Genomic DNA, 23,946 nt, shown 5'->3' on the forward strand with positions numbered 1-23,946 from the left:
GAACTTAATCAGTAGTTGCTTTCAATTTAAACCAAATTTAAACCAATCTTTAATATTTTCCTTAATATTTCTAACTTTTACCTGATTTTAATCTCAAAACTTGCAAGTGGCAGAAGTAGTGTTGGTATTGATTACTGACAATGTTGATTTAAACTTAATTCTAACTTCTTTCTTTCTTTCCTTCCTTCCTTCCTTTTTCTAATCAATCAATGCACATTCTCAGATGAGCCTCAGCCAGGTATGATACTAAATCATATTAGATTCACATTTTGATACCAAGCTTCAGATTACATTTGTTAAATGAAGGCTTGTTTACAAAAATAGGGACACTTGCTATGATTGAGATTGTTCTTTCTGAATTGATATTATGAGTGTAAGAACTCTACTAGATCAGAGCAAAAGCCCACCTAGGTGAGCTTTATGTTTCTTCCTTGTCCTACCAGACGCCCTACCCAAGAAACCCTCAAGCAAGATATAAGCTGGTTGTACTTGTGAAAATTGTTGTACTTCTCTTCCCCATTCTCTGGCTAATATTTATTTGATTGTTATTGAAGTGGGAAAAGACTCATAATAATTGATCAGCCATACACGCTGATCAAATGAATGGACAATAACTCAGCCAACCACCTTTTCAAGAAAAACTCAACTCATCCTCTTTATGTGTCAGGCTCTTTGGCACCTCCCTAAACCAAAAGTAATTCCTTTTTTAAAAACACAATTATTTATTAAGAAGATTAGGATGGGTTTCCAAGAATTCCAGCAACTGAACTATTTCCCATCGGCAGCCAATAGATTCCAAAGTATGTTAGGATGGAATCTTATTTTCTTTTTGATTGCCTTTCTGTGAACCAGTGAATCTGTGTGTCTCTCTGCTGATAATGAAGGAGATTGCAGATGGTCATTTATTAAACCCTCTCCTGAATCCTTATCAGTCTGGGAACAAAACATGTCTATGATCCAGAGAGGCCTCTACACATTTTAAACTGTTTCCATGTTTACATAGGAAACCAGTTGTTTCATTCCAGCTGTAGCTTGTTCTCATACCCCAAGCATCCCAATATTTTGTGGGAGGGAGAAGGGAGGGGAGGGTGTATGGGATATCTACACCTTCTTTTCATTTGGAAGGCACTCTAGTATTAATGAATAGGGCTGTGCAGTGCTGTGGTTTTGAAAGTCTGTAAACAATGTGGTCCCTGACTGTAAAAACGTTGCCTTCTCCTGAGAGAAGGAGTAGTCGGTTAACATTGCATGTATGATAAGGACAACTTAAATCAAGTCTGTCACTTAGAATCCTCAAACCAGCTTTCTATCCCCAAACTGACTAGACTCAGCTGTTGGTGAAACTATGCTGATTCTGTGGTGGCAGGAGAAGCCTCCTCCCTCTACAAGCCTCTCTGATCATTTTGCCACAGGGTGCAATAAGCTGTAAAAGCCTTAGTCCATGGGTCCCTAGGTGTGCAATGATGCCTCCCATGGCTTCTGTTGAGCTCCACAGCCCACTTTATTTTTCTTCTAAGTAAATTAGAAAACAGAATGCTGCAAACTGAAGGGTCAACTTTAGATAGCATCTTTATTTGCCAGGCTCTGTTAGGTCCCACACCAATCCCAAAGGGATTCTTAGAAAATACAATTATGGGCAGCCCAGGGGAGGGTGATTTGCCTTCTCTATTTAGAAAGGGTTTTTTTTAAATCTGTTTTCTTTTGCTGTTATTAAAACCAATAATAGAGTCCATTGGCTGCACACGGGTAGAGGAGAGAAAGGGCATTAAACAGAGTTGAACATGTTTTGACTATTCATTGGGAGGACACAAAAACATCAGCCCTCTGGTGTCACCATGACTGTTTAGGAATAGAAAAGGAAAGCAAACAGGCAGTCCCTGTGCAGGGAAGTGGCAAAGAAGCTCCTTGGGGCAACTGGGGGGGATATGGGTCACAGCAAGATGCTGCACTGCCTTGATCATGGAAGAAGTGGTGGTGGGGATCCTATAAGGCAAGATGAGGTGGGAGTTCCCACCAGTGTGAAACCACCCCCTACAGTTCTAGGGAAAGGCTGCAAAGTTATTTTATTTATTTATTTATCTAATTTATATAGCCTCCCATCTCACTTTTACAAGTGACTTTGGGCGGCTTACAACAAGTCAAAACAGCAATAAATACCTTAAAAAACCCCACTATAATTATTACCATTATAGCTAGTTCCGTCTACTAAAGAGTCTCCCATTTCATGGCCACATGGGGCATAGTGTCAGTTTTGAATGGGGGCAGCAGTTGCATGTGGTGGGGGCCATAAGTTGGTGGTTTGAAAGACTCATTCCATGGGTTAAGGGTAGGTGCAATGTGTTCCTATCACTCTCTCCCATTTATTTGCAGACCAGGAAACCTGCTCAGATAATAATGCCGGCTGCACGCATGAATGCATTCAAGGCCCCTTTGGAGCTCAATGCTCTTGCCCTTTTGGCTATCAGCTTGCCAATGATTCGAAAACCTGTGACGATATTAATGAATGTGCCTCTCCTGGATTTTGTAGCCAACACTGCCACAACGAAAGGGGATCATTTAGGTGTTACTGTGATGAAGGTTACATATTAGAATCTAATGGGAAGACATGCAAAGTAACAGGTGAGGAATATCCTAATTATAGGGTGATAGAGACAGACACAAACGCATAACCATGTCCTGGCTCCTCTTACTCAGTGAGAGGATTAAACATTGTCCATCACAATTCATTTGCGTTTAGGCTACTAGCGTTAGCATATTAGTAAGGCAGGTTATAATTGCAGTAGCCTTTACAAATTCGATTAAATGAAGATTAATTAAATTTTAAAGAACATAGATAATTATTTGAAGATGCATTTGAGGCGCTGAGATGTCCAGCTGCTAAAAATTAACATTATCAGTGTCATATGTAAGAAAGTGTTTTTGCTTCTGGGTGAATCATACCTACAATGGACCTGAAGCCTTTTCTGCTCAGGTGGCATAGAACAATTGCTTACCAAAAGGAATGTTTGCACAATATAACCTCCATTTTGGTCATGAGCAGAACATTTGTATTTCTTTTTGTAGAACACAAGAGGCTGACCTAGACTGAGTCAGCCTATTAATCCATCTAGCTCAGTCTGCAGTGATTGGCAGCAGCTCCTTAGATTTCACAGCTCAGCTTGGAAGTGCCAGGGTTTAAACCTGAGACTATTGGCATGCAGACTGTGTATTTGGCCCACTCTACCCCATCATGAAATTGTGCCTTTTTAAATACTGTGTAATGGCTTTTTTTAATGGGATGCCCTCTAGATGTTGATAGTTAGAGGTTTGTTTTTATTCTCCTGTTTTTGCAGAATCTGGGAATCTTCTCTTGTTGGTGGCAAGCCGTAACCAAATTGTCGTTAACAACATAACTTCTCAAGCACAGCGCATTTTTTCCCTAATTCGAGATGGAAAGAACATTGTTGCTGTTGATTTTGATTCAGCAACTGAGAGAATCTTTTGGTCTGATACCACCCAGGACAAGATTTGGAGTGCTTACCAGAATGGAACAGACAGAAAAATAGTAAGTTTCTTGCTGATTTAAGACACTGATTGCATGCCCAAATTTTATGGAGCACTAAGTGCATCCAGGTCCTCGTGCATACTCCTTTGCAAATAAATAGATGTAGAAGGATGAAAGCCAGTGAAGACACATCACACTGGAGACAGGATTAGTAAAAGATCCCTGTTTCCTGAAAAGACATTGATTTTGTTCATAAACACTAGTTTTAGAGTGAATTGATGATCTTTAGGGAGATTACAGAATTTCACTTTAGTTAGTCTTGCCATGGAGGAGGATATAAATAATACATGTTCTCTTCTTTTCTTTTATAAAATGTAAACTAACTTTACTCCCTTTCAATAATAAAAGATTACAAGGATGCCAATATGGTTGTTTTCATGGCTTTGGACAGGTGTTTGATAGTGGTGTCACAGTTACAGAAAGCATTGCAGTGGATTGGATAGGCCGCAACTTTTACTGGACAGACTATATCTTGGAAACAATTGAAGTCTCCAGACTTGATGGGAGCCACAGGACTGTCCTGATCAGTGAAAATGTAACAAACCCAAGAGGACTAGTCTTAGATCCCAGAACTGAGTAAGTTAAAAAAAAAAAAAAGCTGAATGTAATATGGAGATTTTCAAACATTGGCTTTAAGCATACATCATCTTGTAATGGTTGGCATGTATTTTCTAGTGACATGCAGTAAGAAAGATTTTTGTTCAGTGGCCTCTGCAGAGGACAATACAGCAAATAATTATGAAATAGAGAAACTTTAGGGTTATTATAACATTATTCTGGGCATTCATGTGGGGATACTTGCCAAATCTCTTGATGGCGTATCATGATTTCATGGAGTATCTGGGTGCATTCGGGTCCCACCAGTTGTCTTCTGAGCAAAAATCCTGTGCACAGCTCACTTAATAAGAGCAATTTTTACAGAACCACATCTAATTTGAGGACCAGAATGTCCATTTATACCACATGACCACCTTGCATTTACTCCATTGTAAAGCAGTGTCTCATACAAGCAGAGATTTTTTTACTTGTTGTCAAGTTCTTTAGTCCAGTAGCTTGCAGCAGCATTATTATTCCCATATTGCAGATAGGGTTCTAAACCTGAGAAATAACAGCTTGCCTAATGCTGTGTAGCAGCAGAGGAGAGATGTGAACTGGGGCACCCCGATTTATAGCACATACTAGGAAAATGAGTGACTCCAGTGTTTTCATTATACCAAAAATATGTACAGTTGCTGACAATAGGGTGGTTCTAATACTTCTAAGATTGTTCCGATAGTGTTAAGCATGTGCATATTGCTGCAGCTCTCTTTAACCATTGACCTGTTGCTTTCTGCAGCGGTCATGTGATGTTTTGGACAGACTGGGGTCAGAATCCCCGAATTGAAAGAGCAAGTATGGATGGCTCGTTACGAACCACCATTGTCAATAGTAAGATCTACTGGCCCAACGGACTCTCCATTGACTACCCCAACAAACTGCTGTACTTTGCAGATGCCTACCTTGACTACATTGATTTCTGTGACTATAATGGAAACAACAGGCGGCAGGTGGTGGCAAGTGACTTGGTATGAAAGAAAAGTGAATTAAAAAAATGGGGAAATGGATGACCAGATTGTGTTCAAATACTTACTATCCAATGCCTGATTTTTTATGTTTTGTTGGCTGAAGCAGAAGGCGTTCACGGCTGAGAAGAACTGGAATCTTTGTCCCTCTGGGATAAATCCAGCCGCTTACCTAGTTTATTACCACAAACTTTTGAGTGCTGGTGAATAATCAGCACCAAAATCGTATTATATAAATCATATCATATTATAAATCATATGATATGATTTAGGACCATGTATAAAAAAGACCACAGCTTGCTGCCTAAATATAATGGTGCAAAACTGATATGTATGCTGTGAACAATCTGTTGTGCCATAAACTTTCCATGAGTTTTATTTCAGCAAGGCTAGGAAGATGCCTAGAAACCTTTATTTTCATATAAAGTATCACTTCAGGATAACAATAGCAAGGATATGGAATGGTAATGGAAACTTTTGTCTTTCTTTAAAAACAGGTATTGAGGCATCCTCATGCACTCACTCTCTTTGAGGATTTCGTATATTGGTCTGACCGATACACCCATCGAGTCATCCGAGCAAACAAGTGGCATGGGAGAAATCAAACAGTAATGATCTATAATGTTCACCAGCCTCTAGGGATTGTGGCAGTTCATCGTGTGAAACAGCCTCCTGGTAAGATTGCTCAGCCTAGTTTTGACAGCAAAAAAAGTAAACAGCTCAGTGTTAAAAAGCATTTCAACCAGACATGCTGCAATGGCAATCAAGTGCTCTACTGCTTCATAACATGTGTCTTTTTTCTTTTAAATATTAAACACACTTGGGTTTCTCCCAGTTTGTAATATCTGTTTGATAAGTTGATGCTGCTGACTGCCATTGATGGTAATTGCTCTCGGAGGCAGAAATAATTAAAAAATAATAATTCCCCTATATGTGAGAGATTTTGTTTTTGTGGTGGTTGCAACAGCAGGGTGTAGAGTATAAGGATTTGTGTAATAGATTGGTGCAAAGCACTGGAAAGGAATGTTTTAGGGGCTCTCCCTGTGTATTTGTGTGTGTGTATTTGTGTGCGTGTGTACATGCACAGTAGACAATACTTCATTGTGAAATGAAGTGAACCATCTGTACCTGCGCACACAACTGGAGAAAACCTTCAGAGAAACTGCTTCGGTCTTCCAAAGGACCTTGCTGCTTAATGCTTCAAGGACCAGGAGTTTGCTTACACAATCCTTTTCTAGTGCTTTGCTCTTCCTAATCTTTTTGTTTAAAGTCATTAGAATCAGATTTTTTTCCATATGAATTTCAAAATTTAACAGAGTATAAAAATGGTGTGATCACCTGTAAAATGATATAATCCTCCCCGCAAACCCTCCCAAAAGAATATGTGCAGAAAACAGCAAAGAAATAACAAGAAGCGGTAAATCAGTTAAATGGATAAAAAGACAAGGCAAAAAGGAAACAGTTGTATTCAATGGCCTATGAACATATCAAAACATTTATATTTTGCATATTGACTCTTTATTTTACATCTGTCTATCTAAGGAAACCCTTTCCTGAACTCCTATGCTAACATCCCTATTACCTTTTTTAAATTTTTTTGCAAGAAGACATTCTCAACAGTTCAGAGAAATAGTTTAGATCCAAAGAGGAAAGAGACCCTAAATCTTACTCATCTGAATAGCTTTCTCCTAAAAGGCCCACTCTTGTCCCAAGAGAGCCATCCCTGTCTCTCTGGACATGGTACAAAACATCAAGCTTAGTACACAAAGCTAAGTATGTCATCTCAGTGACCTTGCCAAACTCTCTCATTTTTTTCTCATGATTTTGGGTTTATGAGTGCTTTAATTTTTCTCCCAGGTATCAACTTTTGTGACCGCTCTCTCTGTAGTCACCTGTGTTTGCTTTCTTCATCGGGTCCCCGGTTTTATTCCTGTGCCTGCCCTTCTGGATGGACTCTCTCTCCTGATAATGTGAACTGCATGAGAGGTGGGATCATAAGAGAGCTTTATTTGGAAAGAAAGGAAGAAAAATAATTGGGAAGCATGCTGAAGCATGCTTCCTTAATTTATTCCTCTTCTGCAGAATTTAAGGGGGGAAAACCACTCCCAAGTTTGATGGCTGGTGTCATTATCACAGATCTTCTGGGTGTATGATGATGAAGGAGGAGGATTTCACTGTTTTATGGAAGGAATGAAATGATGAGACAAAAATTTAAAAAAAGAATTACAAAGAAAAACAAAGGGGAAAAAGAGAACATACATGTATATACCCAATAATACATAATATGCACTCTTAAGGAAAAACACATTGAACAGCCATAGTCAGTATTTCTGTCTGAAAGAATGTTGGTTTTTTTACTATATAGTCACTAGTAAATGGTGATGGGACTGGAATAAATTTATCCTACATTTATAGCAGTTTTCAAAGCTTGTTGTTGTTGTGCTAATTTTGGAGCTAATGGAAGATGTATTTTAGTCTGAGTAAATGGAAAATTATACAATTAGTGAAACCGCAAAGCAAAATCAGTAGCTGTGTGTCAGATACCTTCTGTGTACATATGTTCTTTATGCAGTAGATCTTAGCCTTTTTGGATTGATGTGGAAACCCAGTAGTTTATTTATTTATTTTATAAATTTATTCACCGCCCATCTCTCCCCTATGGGGGGACTCTTAGTTCCTCTTGCCAGTAGTATAGTTATCTAACCATGGAGAGCTTCATCTGAATTTTATGTAGATTATAATTTAAAGCAAGGGCTTGTTCTGTGATGGGTGGACCCAGAGCAACAACAGAAGAAGCAGATGCCAGCACACTGCTCCTTCACTAGGACAGGATTTTTTAAACGTCTGGCTAGGCCTGTCATTCAAACCTCATCTTATGTCCTCTGAAGATGTGCTGTGATAAAAGCTTATTATAATTCATAGTATGTGCTCAAGCACATCTCAGTTTCTTTGTAATGCTCCCACAAATTTGTGGGATTTCAGTGGGACTGAAACTTAGACATCCTAACTGGTTGCAGGATTACAGAGGAACACTGTAATCTTGGGCTCACTTACTTGGAAAGAAGGAAATTTGGAGGCAGTAGTTCCCTTTCTCTGACAGAAAGTCTTACTCTTTTGGTTCCGACCCAGTGGGATTTACTTGCAAGCAAACATTCAAGGATTGCATTGCAAAAAAATAGAGAAGAAATTGAAAATGCAAATAATATGCTGTGATGCTGATGCTTTGTGAAATACTGTAATTGCCATTAATGATATGGAAGGGAGGGGGACTTACCTCCTTCTGGGATTGTTTATAACTCTTAAGGTTTCCTTACATTATTTCACTAAGCCTACAGAAGCTCTCAGTACCTCTGGCAAACCACTTTTTTAAAAAAATCATGTTTTCTTTTCATCACAACAGTATTGTTAAAGTCTCCATAGTTAACTGATGGAGCTAATATTGCAAACAGGTATGGTGGTGGAATTAATTCCAAATAGTGCTGTTTCTGTTTGTGGCATTGACAGTTCAGTCCATAGACAACCTTGACATACAGTATGTTTATGTTTCCTATTTTCACTGCAAAACTGAAAATATTTTCTGTATTTAGGATAATAAAATTGTATAAAATTGGTTTGAGTCTGGGTTTCCTGGGTGGAAACAATAGGCACTGCATTAGCCTGTATTTGTAACTGAAATTAAAGGGCCCAATGGAGAGAGAGAAATCCATGTGTTTTTGGAGCTTTCAGCATACTATATACCTTCCCAGTTCTGAATCTTGCATGTCTAGAATGTACTGCTGAACCACAAGTGAAGTGTTAGAAGATGTCTGCGTCTCTTGCATGCCGTCTTGAATAGTGGTGTTAGGAAGACTGACTGATTTTAAGGACATGGATACATTATGGGGAAGGGGAGGGATCATAGTTCAGAGACAGAACACATGCTTTGCCTGTGAAGGCTGCAGATTCAGTCCTTGTTAGACAAGCCAGAAGATCTCTATTTAGAGAGCTGTTCCTAGTCACTGATCTGATCTGGTACAAGCTACCTTTTTATGTATTTAAATGTGTTTGGAAAAGCATCATGAAAACATGCTGTTATTTTTAACTAGTACATCTGGACTTTAGCAAACCACAGAATTTTGTTTTGTTATCTGTAGGAAATATGTAAGAATAAAATTCTGCTGCTTGTGATGTTGCTTTACAGTGGAAAAGCCGTTCCTTATAGCCGTAAGAGATAACATCATTTATGGTATTTCTCTGAACCCCGAGGAGAAGTCCAATGACGCCATGGTCCCAATAGCGGGAGTTCAGAATGGATTCGATGTGGACTTTGATGATTCAGAACAGATGATCTACTGGGTTGAAAATCCAGTGAGTACATACGCTTATTTAGAATGGCAATTCATTGGAGGGTCTCTGCTTTGCAAATTTGGTGTAATAAATGTATACAGTAAGTAGTTTTCCCCAACTTGGCTTTGGCCAAGCTTGCTGGGAATTGTAGGAATTGCAGTCCCTAGAGAGCATCAGCTTTAAGAAGGCTGCTGTAAATGGTAATAGCTGGGTCTACTGATACAAGACATTAAAATGACTTGTATTTGTGCAGCTACTTCACCATTTTTGTTCTTGGCAAATGGGGAAATAACACTGTCTTGTGAGAATGTCTGTCATCCTCTGAAGTCTGAATTTCTCTCTTTGGCCTAATAATAATTTGCACTGAAAATCTGCCAAATCATAGACTTGGCATTTAAAAAAAACACTGATTGACTTTTTGATTGTATTTATAATCCATCTTTCAAATAAAAGAGATCCCAGGGTAGTAAGTTCCAGGAAATAAATTAGAAAGAACAATGGATTAAATAATGCTGGGCTAAGTCCTACTCCTTGCTTGCCTCTTTCTCAAGGAGTAAAATCTCCAACTGTTTTTCCCATCCATGAAATCTGACAGGGTTGGCATGCTTCGGGTCCCATCTATCAAGTAGTGCCATCTTGTGGACTCCAGGAGGTGCACATTTTCTGTCATGGTGCCTGCCCTGTGGAACAGCATCCTCCCCAAGGTCTGGATGCTGTCCTTCAAGGAAGCCTTGAAGATCTAGCTTTTTCTCTAGACTCTGGGGTGGGATGGGCATGTACCTGCTATGAAGGATGTATTCATGTATGTCAGGATTTAAAGCTTTTCTCCCTAGTATGATTGTCCTTTATTTGTGGTTTAATGTATTGTTTCTTTGTTTTCAGTCCTTATATGGTGCCCAGAGTCATAGATAAGTAGGTGGCCCTAGAAATTAAATTATAAACATAAAAATAGATATAAAATAATGTATAAGTTGGGAGGGGAACTTAGTCATAGATTTAAAATGAGCCCAAATGCTAAAACTCATAATTCAAAAATTGGATATTTTGCTACTGAATGTTGGTGGCATGATTTTTGCAACTGAGGGGCATTTCAATCAAGAAGCTGCATGTGGTCCATGGGGTGCAACTTGACTCCCCTTGTGCTAGAAGAAACATGAGTGAAATAATACATTGGTGTGGGCTCTCAAGGTTGCATACCTCTGAAAGAGTTTCAGAGAAAAGATAAGTTTCCTAATCTCATTCTGTAAAAATGAAATGGTAGAAGATCTTGGAGAATCACCAAAGACAGTGTATTGGCCAATGCATTTGAAAATAAAAATGCTTCATCCAGGATGATTTTAGTTCATGGCTTTTAAACAGAACCCCCATAAACCATCTCAAGTTAACTTGTTTTATCTTACCCCAAAGGTTTCCCTCTGTTTTGTTGCTGCATTCAAGGTCTTCCCTTCCTCTCTTGTTATATATATTTTTTTCTATCCCATCTCTGTTTTGGATTAAAAACTAAAGTATAAAATCACACTGTACCTGCAATCCTATGAATTCTTACTTCGAGAATAAGTGAACGGATGTTATGTCTGTATAGACTGGATCTCCTTAGGACTGCACAATGTCTTCTTTGTGAGTTTCATTAGGTTCTTTTGATTGTTTTCTTGCAAGTTCAATTAACAAAACCAAATATTCTCCTTTAGAACTCATAATGTTCAGTGGTACCATTATGCTAGGAAAAGAAGAGCAGTGATTTTTTTTCCCTAGCTTGTTCTAAATCTTGGTATTATATTCCCAATTTTTTATCCTAAGGGTGAAATTCATAGAGTGAAGTCAGATGGCACAAATAGGACAATATTTGCTCCAGCTGCTATTATTGGTACTCCAATGGGCCTGGCTTTAGACTGGATATCTGGAAACCTGTACTATACTAACCCTTCGACACAATCCATTGAGGTAAGCCTTCAGCTTCCAGAGAGACATGCATTTGTATTTAATCCCACAACTTCCCCCAGGCACCAAACAGTTTAAGAATCATATAGCATAATTTGCCTGCCTTCATTTCTCCTCCATGTAACCTGATCTCATGATTTCTAAAGGTATTGACGCTCCACAGTGAAACCATCTACCGAAAAACTTTGATTACCAATGATGGTACTTCTCAAGGATCTGGAAAACCACTGGGTTTAACTGTTGATCCTGCTCGAGGGTGAGTTTAATGCATTGTTTCTGGAGCTGTTTAAAATGTACTAATATACTATTTTTTAGCTTCCCGGTCCTATACTCATTCTCTGAAATTAGGTTCTGTTGACCTGGGAATAATTGCTTTCTAAATAATAAATCTGCCAGCTGGAGAGGATAAAGGATAAGTAGCGGTGCTCCTTTGCTAGTGAGAAGCTCTGCTATTGGTGGTGGGTCATTTTCTCAGGCGAAGGGCCGATATACTTGCAGATAGCTTCATGGGCATAATTCTGTTGCTAGCAGGGTTTATGTCACTCCAGCACACTGGACCCATAAAAATAACCTTAAATCCCTCACAAGAAACCAGGATCAAGCTGTCTCTTTACTCCAGTTTCAGACTGGCATAGTTTTCTTTCCCTTAACTGGAACAAAATAAGGGAGGAGGGATTTCAGAGCTTAAACTGCTTCCATGGCTATATTTGTTCTATAAAGAGTGTTCTGGATTTTTGCCATGTGTATTTTTCCCTTCATTCATTCCTTCATTATCATGGCTTCTGAGTTGTCTCTAAAAATTTGGTAAGGGTTATTTCTACGCTTATATTTACAGTTATTTACTGTAAGGTAAAGGTAAAGGTTTCCCTTGACGTAAAGTCCAGTCGAATCCGACTCTAGGGGGCGGTGCTCATCTCCGTTTCTAAGCCTTGGAGCCGGCGTTGTCATAGACACTTCCGGGTCATGTGGCCAGCATGACGACTCGGAACGCCGTTACCTTCCCGCCGAAGCAGTACCTATTGATCTACTCACATTTGCATGTTTTCGAACTGCTAGGTGAGCAGGAGCTGGGACGAGCAACGGGAGCTCACCCCGCCGCGCGGTTTCGAACCGCCGACCTTCCGATCGACAGCTCAGCGGTTTAACCCGCGGCGCCACCGCGTCTCGTTATTTACTGTACATAGTTTAATATTTATCTCCAGTATAAAATCTATAATCTCTTGCCTTTCATTAGGACCATCAACATGCTCAGAATTTAGGAATATTTTCTTTCTTGAGTTTTCTATTAGGCCAATAATAAATGAGTGATACATTTTGGTCTGATGAATGTTTATTTTTGCATCATATGCTAACTGAGCTTCTGAATTGGTTTTACTAAACATATGCTGTGTTTGCTGCTCCTGCAACAATAGGGAGAGGAAGTTGCTCCTTCCAGATTCATCCTGTCAAAGCCCTCTAGGTGCCTGGTGATGGTGGTTCCCAACTGAGCTGGCTTTATTGCACTCTTGGCTTTTCCCAGTGATCAGGTGTCAGCAGAGCTTTCTTGTTCACCCAAACAAAAAAGGAAGGGGCTGAGCAGAGCCTTTGTGAATCAAGACTTGGCTCCTCTTTGCCCTTGTTCTTTTCCAAGGACTTTGAGGAGGAAGATGACTATTAAGATCTTGGAAGATTGAATGAGGATATCATGGCCTATATCTGGCATGTGATCCAGAGTTTCTCCACTAATATACCTAAATGATGGTTTAAAGTTAACCTCTGCAGCAGCCACAGATCTCTTCTAGCTGTATGCCTATCTCTGTATGATAAAATAAGGCAGCCATTGTGGTTTATATAAACTTGACTAAGGGAATCCTGTTTCTTACAGTGCTAATTTATGCATGCTTACTCAGTATAGGCTTGTGCACACAACCATATGCATGCTTACACAGAGCCAAAAATAAGTCCTAGTGTTCCCAGTAGGTTTTACTTTTAAGTATATAACAGCAGCCTTTGAATTAAGCCTTTCAATGCCTGCACATTTTGATTAATAAGAACCTTGCATACAGAGCACCTTACCTGCTTTTTGATAGCTGATATAACGTGTGTTGCAGGAAACTGTATTGGACAGACCAAGGAACAGATAGTGGGATCCCAGCAAAGGTTGCCAGTGCAAACATGGATGGCTCAGATATCAGAACTCTCTTCACGGGTAATCTAGATCACGTTGAGTTTATTACCATTGATATCAAGGAACAAAAGCTTTACTGGCCAATCACAAGCACTGGAGTGGTATGTATCCAGATGTGTCCTTATGTATCTTTGCCTGCCAAAATACAGCAGCTTAAATATAGAGAAGCTACATGCCTCAAAGCAGGAATGATCAGAAGATGAATGGCTAGGGAGAAGAGTGGACCTGCTAGACAGGTTCAGAATGTACTCAGTGGGATTGCCAGAATAGGAAAGGCTGCAGGCAAGTTACTCTCAGCAGGCTGTCTAAGCAGTTTTTGAGTTCCTTCTGGTAGTTAACTTTTCTAGTCATTAAATGTTAAAACCAGACAAATCCAAATAGCTACTTCAGATTTCCTGTTTCTCTGTACAATTAAACAGTATCTACTTTCCCTTCCCATAACATTACCTAAAGAGGTGGGGAAAAATAGCTTCATCAAGAAGAAATACAGATATGCATAAACAGGGAAGTAAAAAAAACTTCACCCAGTGTGGCTGATAGGATCATGCAAGGCCTTTGAAAATGGTGCTTCAGAACGTGCAGCATCCCATATCCAGGACCCTTTTTTCCAACGGTTGAAGCAGTCACAGCTTTTCCCAGGCTCATGCAGCTACTTCAAGGGGTGCTGTATGTTCCAACTGACCTTTCAAAGGAATTGCATCACCCTAGTGCTAACTTAGTGTTGCTTCCATTTCTATTTACTAATTCTTTTAAGAAATGAGATGACACAATCTTCTCAAGGCAGGCAAGGGAAAAGAGAAATAATTGTCAAAACATGAGGTCCATCTTTAAGATATGAGTCTATGATTTGCACTCATGAAGCACCAGTTTTGCTTTCATTGGTAGTACTCCTTTTTGTTAATCTCCTAGATTGAACGAGGGAATGTGGATGGTACGAATCGGATGACTTTGGTTGTTCACCTCTCTCACCCATTTGGAGTGGCTGTCTATGGTTCTTTTCTCTACTACACTGACCGGGATTATGAAGTCATTGAACGGGTTGACAAGTCAACTGGAGCAAACAAAGTGGTGTTGAGAGACAACATTGTAGGATTAAAATGTCTCCGGGTGTATTACCGAGACAGTGAGTATATAGTCAGCCTTTGAAAGCTCTTTCACAAACTCAGTATTTTAAGCTTATTGTTTTGATCATGTATTTTAGTTTAAGAAAATAAGTAGTATTTAAAAATACAACAACCAAGAAGGAGCAATTTCACTTCATATTTAAGGAATCTAGCATGGAAAAGAGTAACCTCTCTGCATGGGGCTAGAGTAGCCATGATTTCATGTGTTTTTTTTTATTTCTTAAAAAAACCTTGATCCTCTCAAATCAGCTTAGCTCATGGTTCTTTACAATTAAGGGTTGGGGGTGAAGCACACTTATAAAATGCAGTGTTCAGAATAACATATTTGCAGTAAAATTTTAACTGAAAACATAACCACGTCAAACCACATTCAGTCTACCCACTGACCCTGGCAGGTGGACTACATCAGCCTCTAAAAGTGGGGAGGGAACATTCCAGGTGGATCTGCCTGGGAGAAAAAAATCTATAAATACAGCTAAGTTGCTCCTGGATCTCTTTACAGGTAGTCCTTGCTTACCAGTGGTAATTGGGACCAGGAACTCTGTTGCTAAGCAACATGGTCATAAGGCGCAACGATGGCAGTTTCGGCAGTCCCAGTTGCCATCATTAGGCGAATCCCATGCAGTTGCAGCATCCTGCAGTCACATGATCACCATTTGTGACCTCCTGCTGGTTTCCCCATTGATTTTGCTTGTTGGAAGCCAGCAGTGAAGATCTGAAATGGCAATCGCATGACCATGGGATGCTGCAACGTAATAACTGCAAGCTCCCGAATTGTGATCGTGTGTCTGCGGGGACGCTGCAATGGCAGCAACTACAGGGACCCGTTGTAAGTCCCCCTCATTCAGTGCTCTTGTAACTTCGAATGGTTGCTGAACAGGCAGATGTTAAGCAAGGACTACCTGTATGGTGAGTGATGTGATTCAGGCACATTAATTGGTAATGTGCATATTCATATCAGCTTTTCTAGCCACCACTAGTTTGTCCCAGTATTTCATTTATTTATTTTACCAGGTGAGGACTTGCTCCTTTATAAATATGCCTTTTTCTCTTCCACCTGTGAAGGATTGTGGCCTTCCAGTAATACTCAACTTAAACTTTCATCTATCCCTGCTTCAGATTCTGCTGGTTCCTCAAATGGCTGCAGCAACAACATTGGGATTTGTCAGCATCTCTGTCTGCCCTTGCCTAGGGGTCTCTTCTCTTGTGCCTGTGCTACTGGCTTTCAGCTCAATTCTGATAATAGGACCTGCTCTCCATACAGTTCCTTTGTCATTGTTTCCATGCTATCTGCAATTAAAGGATTTAGCTTAGAGACATCTGACCACTCTGAAGCAATGGTGCCCTTGGCAGGAAGAGGTGGGTAAACTTTAGAGAAGACAAGTGCATTCTCTTAACTTTCCATCTTAATCTACCTCTTGGAGATGAGTCATTTATTGCATAGAGCTTGTAAAATGTGTATGTGTGTTTTTGACTAAGGTTGGTACTCTAGTAGCTCAAGACAACAAAGAAGAAATATTTAAATCTAGGCAAAAATCATTTCGACTGAGAATGTTAGATAGGAATCCACAAAGGAATAGGACCTAGTGACAAAGGGCAAACACTGGCTTTCCACAAGGCATTGGGGTCAGTGATAAATGCATAGGAGCACCACACAAGAACCCCATGACCATTTAATCTCTGGCATTTCGAGGTAAGGTTGATAAAACTTTTGCCTGAAACAATGAAGATCTGCTACTTTGTGTTGTGTTGTGTTGATGTGATTGAGCTAGAATTCTTTGGTATTTATTCCTGATGGCCAATGAGACTGGGATGGAACTTCTCAGCTTTTGGGCAACAGAAGGAGTGGTGAGTATGAGCCTAGCAACTGTGGCCACAGGAGAAATCTGAACGAGAATGTCAAGGGAGATCTTGTAAAAACAGTTGCTTGGCTTAGAGCTTATATAAGAAATGGAGGCTCTGTCTTGATAAAGAGTACTACAAGTTCCTCTTCTCCATGAAGAGTCCTTTATGACTACTCAGGCAACTTACCACAACCCATGAAGTTCCTGCCTGGGCCCTCACTTTTTCTGCTTGGACACAATAATCAATTAAGGGGGATCTACAATCTGATCAAAAATTCAGATGCATTGTGTGTTCCTATCATTATTTTCCCAGCATTGCAGAAAGATTGGGTTCTTCAGGGCTCCTGGCATAGCAGGAATTCACATTTCCCTGCTCTTTTTCCAAGATGGCTTTCTGGTTCAGGATCTAGATACGGTATATCAACCAAATATTCGCTGATAGAAACATAAGGGCCTGTTGAAACCAGGCATTTACTTTAATTAAGTTACATATCAGATCTCTTGTCCATTGAATTTGGTTGTAGCTAAAAATTAAGCTAACCAAAAGCCATGCATATGTTTACATCACTTTTTTTCTGTTTTGTAGACCTCAGTCCAGGTTGAGAATATGTATCAGTCAACTAACATCATCTAGGAAAGGAAAACCCTAGATAGAAATGGCTGGTTTTCTTTACAATTGTCTACAATTGGTACAATGTCTTTGTTCATGTACCATATCCTTAATTGGTGGTCCTCCTGTACTCTAAAGTTAGTTTACACATACTGTACATGGATCACACAGTTTTCATTGCTCACTTAAGATAATGGACAGCTCGATGTGGGAACTGACTGACTCCATTGAAAGCTATGGTGCTTAAGGCAAGCCTTTTCTGTGATTCAGCGCCTGCAAAAGCACATCTATAGGCATCAAAGTGATGAATGCACTTGTAGAACTGGTCTTTATCAGTCTCACATCCCAACAGAATCCATCTCCTCAAAGCCTTGAAATAATAAACATATTAAATGTCTTTTCTGAACATTTGAACACTTAAAAAAAAGAGAGAAACAATTAAGCTCGTGAAATGGTTTTTTCAAATGGATCATCCAGTTCCTAACAGATGAAAAAAAACAAAACAAAAGGATTAATAGTGCAATCCTTAGAAGTAAAGTCTTTCTTTTCAGGTGAATCAACACTGGATTGTACAGTAAAGGGATTTCACTTTCCAGTCCAAGTTGAAAAATGGTTCCCAATCATAAAAAATATTGCTGGGTTATTTTAGACCCCAACATAAGGCTAACAGTGAGGGGGTTACTTACCCAGTATTGTAAAGTCAGAATGGGCAATGTTTTTGCAACTGCGGTCTTATTTTTTGGGGATGGGCAGTTGAGAGCCACAGAGCTGTAGCAGTGAGTTACAGTGTGATTAGAGGGGAGGGACTGGAATTGGCCCATTTTTAATGTTGGGGGGGGGTTCCCCATTAGTAAATGGGGCATTAATTATCACATTTCTATCCCTTCAGTTATCCCAAATCAAGGGACTAATGATTTCATGTTAAATTTTAGCAATGTTTGGGAGGATTCTAAGGGTTGTTAAGCAAAGGGTTGGGGCTTGATCTAAGTCCTACCACTACATATGTCTATTCAAACGCTGAAATTAAAAATAAACAACATGCTTCCTTAATCCTAAATGTTCCAGGGAGAAATGCATTGCATGTGGATGTTCACATGCCTTCAGGTTTCATTTTCTGGTGTGACTTCAGCAGCCAATTTCCATCCCAGAATGCAATTCGCAAAATCAAGCCAGATGGCTCCAGTTTTAGAAATGTTATCACAAGCGGGATAGGATTCAATGGAATCCGTGGCATTGCCATTGACTGGGTAGCAGGTCAGTACTCTTCCAGCATTAAAAAAAAAAAAGTTGGTGGGATTTGCCTTTCAGAAAGCCTTGAACTGAACTTCATGTGATATTAAGAGCATCTGCTTACTATGAGTGTAATTTCACTGAGGTCAATAGGATTTATCTCCCAAATACCAAATGGAGGTTATGGATAGTATCTCGGCCTTAATACACAAAAAATTAACCAAATTATATATAAGAACATGATAGTATGGAATAGATGTAACTGTTCTATTGACCTTCTAGAGGATCCCCATTCTTCCAGCTAGGTGGGGAAATTAATCATGGTTGAAGAAGTACGTAAAGTTTAGCCATGCAAATCAAACTTAGCAAAGCCACTTCAAACCATGTTAGTTTATGCTTAAACATGGTTTAGACATTTGAATATTATATTTGTAATTAATTATATCTGCATAGGACCTAACTTGCAAGATTTTTCTTAAAGTTTCTGTTGTAGTGATACATGTTATTTTATATAAAACTGTACTAGGCTCTGAAGTTTATACATAGTAACGGAATTCGGTGTTTCTCATTTTATTTCGCTGTACGCAGGAAACCTCTATTTTACCAATGCGTTCTTGACTGAAACATTTATAGAAGTTCTGCGTTTAAATACTTCTTATCGACGAGTGCTACTTAAAACTGTTGTGGATATGCCAAGACATATAGTATTGGATCCTAAGAACAGATACCTCTTCTGGGCAGACTATGGACAAGATCCCAAAATAGAACGGGCATTTCTTGACTGCAGCAACAGGACCGTGTTAGTGTCAGAAGGGATCGTCAGACCACGTGGCTTAGCAGTTGATCATGGCTCCGGTTACATTTATTGGGTGGACGATTCTTTAGACATGATTGCAAGAATTTCTCATAATGGTGGAGAGCCTGAAATTGTCCGCTATGGCAGCCGTTACCCAACGCCGTACGGCATTACAATTTTTGAAGACTCTATCATTTGGGTGGATAGGAACTTGAAAAAAATCTTTCAAGCTAGTAAAGAGCCAGGAAATAATGAGCAGCCAATTGTTATAAGAGACAACATTAATTGGTTGAGAGATGTAACTATTTACAATAGCCATTACCAGTCCCAGGTACCTGCTGATGTCAACTATAATCCGTGCCTAGAGAACAACGGAGGCTGCTCCCATCTGTGTTTTGCACTTCCTGATCTGCAAACGCCAAAGTGTGGGTGTGCATTTGGATTGCTGGGAAGCGATGGCAAGAGGTGTTCCATTTCAACAGATAACTACTTGATCTTTGCTTTGGAGAATGCCCTTAGAAGCATGCATCTGGATCCTGAAAATCATAGCCCTCCCTTCCATACAATGACAGTATTGAGGACTGCAGTAGCTCTGGACTATGACAGTGTGAATGGTTTAATATATTTTACTCAGAGTTCTCTGAGAGGCCCAGGAAGAATCAGCTATATCAGTATCTACTCTGGAACTGGAAGTAGTAACCCCACAGTAGTAGCATCAGGTAAATACTAGAATTCAGAACTTAGCTAAGGTACCTCATAGGCCAGTCTTTTCTGTGCGTGTCCAGCATATATATTTTCTAAAAACATAGAATTGAATACTAAATGTTTACTCAAGAAAATCCAAAGTGTACATCGGACTGTAGCCTGCTTGTTGGAAGGTATTTTTGCAGAAGTTATTGAAAGTATAATTACTGGGAAGGAAAGTTCACTGAATTTAATAATAATTATTCAGTTCAGTTGTAATCCTAAGTATGTTTTCTTGGATGAAAATACTAGGAGATTTACTTCGGAGTAAATGCCATTAAAACTGAAATTTATTTTATACTTCTGGGCCATACTGATTCATTCCATGACAAACTAATGTTTTATATTGCCTTTGGTTGGAACTTTAAACCTTTCCTCAGCCAGGACATCGCTCCAACATGAGTTAAGAATTACGTAAAAACACCACAATCCTAAATACATTTGCATGGAATTAGGTCACTGCAGTTTCAGGCAAATGAGCTTTCTGCTAGGCACAATGTTTTGTACTGCATCGCTTATGTGTGTATTGGTAATAATAATATGTAGCCACTATTCTTCAGTTTACTTGTGATACTCTTTTTAAAAGAGTCAGGCAGAGAGGACATGTAGTGGCTCCTGTCCATGACGGATTGATGATTGGCAGGGTCCCGGAGGAGGGCCTTCTCTGCCATGGCCCCTGCCCTTTGGAATAACTTACCCCCAGAGATGAGGCAGGTCCCCACTCTCCCAGCCTTCAGAAAGGGAGTTAAGACCTGGCTATGCCACCTCGCTTGGGGCAAGAGGGGGGATAGCCGATCGTGGAGGTGGCTGCTACCTTGATGTGGCCCTGGTAAATTTCATTAAGACCGTCTTGGACTTCATATTTTATATTTTACATTTTACATTTATTCATATTTATATTTTATAATGAATTTTTATTCTTTTTATTTATTGTAAACCACCCAGAGTCATCGCTGCATGAGATGGGCGGTGGAGAAATCTAATCAATCAATCAATCAATCAATCAATCAATCAAAATAAATAAAAATAAATAAATAAAAATGAAGTTTGCAAGGGGAGTACCTGTTGAAATACCAGAAGCTCTTAAGAAGTCTGCTTCATCTTAATCCAGTGTTATAGGTTCTTCTCCTTTTGCTATGGGATAAAATTCTTTGTGTTTGATTCAATATATGCAAATTCCCATTTGTAATAGTTGGAACTAGAGAAGAAGAGGTATTTTGAAATGTTTTGATGGCTAGGGTGATTTTCATGTTCAGATCTTTATTTTTTTATGTTGTCTTATTTGATGTGTCTTAAGATTTGGGAGCTCCAGATGGCATTGCCTTTGACTGGATCAACAACAGACTTTATTACAGTGACTATCTCAATCAGACTATCAGTTCAATGGCTGTGGATGGATCTAATCGTTCTGTGGTGGCTCGTGTCCCACGGCCAAGGGCCATTGTTTTGGATCCTTGCCGAGGGTAAGTTGCATGTTCTGCATAATGAAACATGTGGTACCTGTTTCTACTACAGCTTTTCTCTCTAACTTGAACTTCCCAACCGTAACAGGGCAGTTAATAATAAATGAATAATAAATGTTCCAATTAGTAACTAGAAACACCCAATTATTCCTTGTGTGAATGTACGGATTCTTTTTTGAGAAAGCATTCCTGTGCAGAACATTCTCAGAGTTTTTATTCGTTGGAGGGCATCCTTCCTTCTCCCATGGAGCTAGCTAGGTCTGTCTATCCTTCAAAGGAAAGGGCAGAATATAGCTGTCCAATAGCAAAACAGCTTGCATTGCATGTAGGGGCTGGGTAGTACTCTCATCTTGCTTCCATGTCTTCGTCTGAGAAAAGGCCCACTACTGTGACCTAGGCTTCTTTCTCAGTGGGAGATATTGTACATCACATGGCTCAGTGGGAGATATTGTGTTGTTCGTCATCGCAGTGAAAATGGTTGAAGGTTGAGCAATTTACAAACAGTATTTCCTGCAGCAAAATGAATAGTAGTAGTTCTTAAACAGCATTCCCAACCTCTAGATCTATGGAATGGTTGCTCCCATGCAATTGGAGGACATAAGATTATCTGGCTTCCCTAGGAATTTCTAAAGCTTTCTGTCCTAACAGTCAGGAACCACGCAGAGATGAGGAATAGGTCTCTAGTGTTTATTACTGCTACATAAGACAGAAAATCCTAACAAACTGAAGAAGTGTGGGAAAAACCCAGACAGATAAACCCCAAAAGTCAAGGCAGGTCTGATCTGTGTCTCTTTGAATGGCTGCTTAATTCCTCAGTACTACGCATGCGTTTTCCCCCCTGGATAGAGGCCCCCTCCTGCTCGCCATCAGTACTCAAGACACTTTCTCTCCCAGTTGCCTGATGCTTCCCTTTAAAGAAGGAGCTTCCTCTGATCAAGATATTTTAGAATAGGATGGTCGCAGATGTAATTTGTACTGCTGTAACTTTTTCACTGTGTCAACCCTACAAGGTAGACCAAACTAAGAAACCAATGCCATATAGGTCAGGACTACTTTTATTGGAACAGCTGTAGTAACAGAATCTTGCAAGTCTGAACGTACTTTCCTCCTCCCTCACTTCATCTTTGTGTGAACTAAGGAGGGGTCTGTCTGAGACATTTTCTCAAATTAATTTCTTGGAACAGACACAAGCCCTGCTTATCTAATCATTGCCTTGGTACTGGCTCTTCCTTCTGTCCTTCAAGGCCATTCTTTATGCCCTCTGCACAATGGCAAAGATAAGGGTCTCCATGAAGGTCCCTTTTCCAGCTGACTACGTTTTACAGAGTTAAAAAATAGAGCAGGAAGTAGCAGGAAAATGAGATTGTGGTGGAGAGAACAGCAGCTGGGCAGTATAGACGGTCTGACTCAGGGTCCAAAATGTGGACTCACCATTATTTTTCAGATGAACCATATTGTGGTTTTCTGGTCACTGCACATCCTAGTTTGTCATTCAGTGAGGAGAACTAAAATGCAGGGAATCTCAGACTTCAACATGTGTTAGTGAGTGTGAATCAGAGGACTGAACCACCATGTGTTAATTTCAGACATCCAGTCTTTAAGAGGCTTTGCATAATGCATAGTGTGAATTTTTCAGTATTGTAAAACAGTCATTTCTTTGTAGCTTGATTGTAATTTAATTTGGGGCAAAGGTGTTGGTGTCTGAGGCTGTTGGTGTCAGTGGGTGGCCTGTTGTGGACCCCTACCCTAGATTTGCCTCCTGTTACAGCATGATTTAGAATAAGGTCACATATCTCCTCAGCTAAGTCTGAAAGGTGCGATATTCTGTCCACCTTTCCCCAAATACTGTTTAGGGGGAAAGTTATGGTGCAGATCATCCAGTCAAGGCACTGGAGAAGCCACTGAAGCCCCTTTGCTCTTCCTATGTTTACTTGTGGATGTAAGTGGATTTCTCTGGCTTAAGAAGCTTTTGGTAATTGTGTTATCACTAGGTACATGTACTGGACTGATTGGAGCTCCAGTGCTAAGATAGAGCGAGCAACGCTTGGAGGAAACTTCAGGAGTGCTGTTGTAAGCACCAACTTAGTATGGCCAAATGGTCTTACGCTGGACTACGAGGAACAGCGACTTTATTGGGCTGATGCAAATTTGTATGTATTTGCTTACTCTGTTTCATTTGCTTACTGTTAAGCATTTTCATCCAATGTGCACATGTGGTCCTTCTGTAATATATAATCATACAGTGATGTCGAAAAATCCATTCTAAATATATATTAATGATTGAAAACAGGAGAGAATGCCTTTTGGTGACCATGGGTTATAATGGATGGGGCAATGACGCAAAGTGGGTGGGCCCTGTTGTCATTTGCACTGAAAGGGCTGGACTTCTCCCCCTTAGATTTTTTTGAGGAAGATGAGGACTTTCTTTAATTTTTTTGCAGAATTCAGCAGATCTCAGGGTTTAAATTTTCATGTGTTTCCCACCTTAAAGCAATGAGATACCATGGAACTAATTTTCACTCACTGTGAAACAGCTAGAGAAGAATCTAGGGGTTGCAGAAAAGGGAATTGGGATTCATATAAGGACCTAGTGCTGTA

General features: G+C 39.8%; 1 protein-coding gene across 1 annotated transcript in view; it reads left to right on the plus strand.

The window, feature by feature from the left end:
* Nucleotides 1-23,946, plus strand: part of LRP2 (LDL receptor related protein 2) — a 161,492-nt gene that overhangs the window by 81,295 nt on the left and 56,251 nt on the right. The window contains exons 26-41 of the mRNA XM_063306118.1: nt 2,371-2,619; nt 3,333-3,544; nt 3,936-4,120; nt 4,881-5,109; nt 5,604-5,781; nt 6,964-7,092; nt 9,287-9,453; nt 11,230-11,373; nt 11,517-11,626; nt 13,461-13,638; nt 14,447-14,660; nt 15,781-16,020; nt 18,181-18,369; nt 18,934-19,860; nt 21,183-21,348; nt 23,340-23,498. Of these exons, the coding sequence (XP_063162188.1) occupies nt 2,371-2,619; nt 3,333-3,544; nt 3,936-4,120; nt 4,881-5,109; nt 5,604-5,781; nt 6,964-7,092; nt 9,287-9,453; nt 11,230-11,373; nt 11,517-11,626; nt 13,461-13,638; nt 14,447-14,660; nt 15,781-16,020; nt 18,181-18,369; nt 18,934-19,860; nt 21,183-21,348; nt 23,340-23,498 (3,676 nt within the window). The remainder of the gene's footprint in view (nt 1-2,370; nt 2,620-3,332; nt 3,545-3,935; nt 4,121-4,880; nt 5,110-5,603; nt 5,782-6,963; nt 7,093-9,286; nt 9,454-11,229; nt 11,374-11,516; nt 11,627-13,460; nt 13,639-14,446; nt 14,661-15,780; nt 16,021-18,180; nt 18,370-18,933; nt 19,861-21,182; nt 21,349-23,339; nt 23,499-23,946) is intronic.

The sequence above is a fragment of the Candoia aspera genome, chromosome 1, assembly GCF_035149785.1.
Source record: "Candoia aspera isolate rCanAsp1 chromosome 1, rCanAsp1.hap2, whole genome shotgun sequence".
Taxonomy (NCBI): Eukaryota; Metazoa; Chordata; class Lepidosauria; order Squamata; family Boidae; genus Candoia; species Candoia aspera.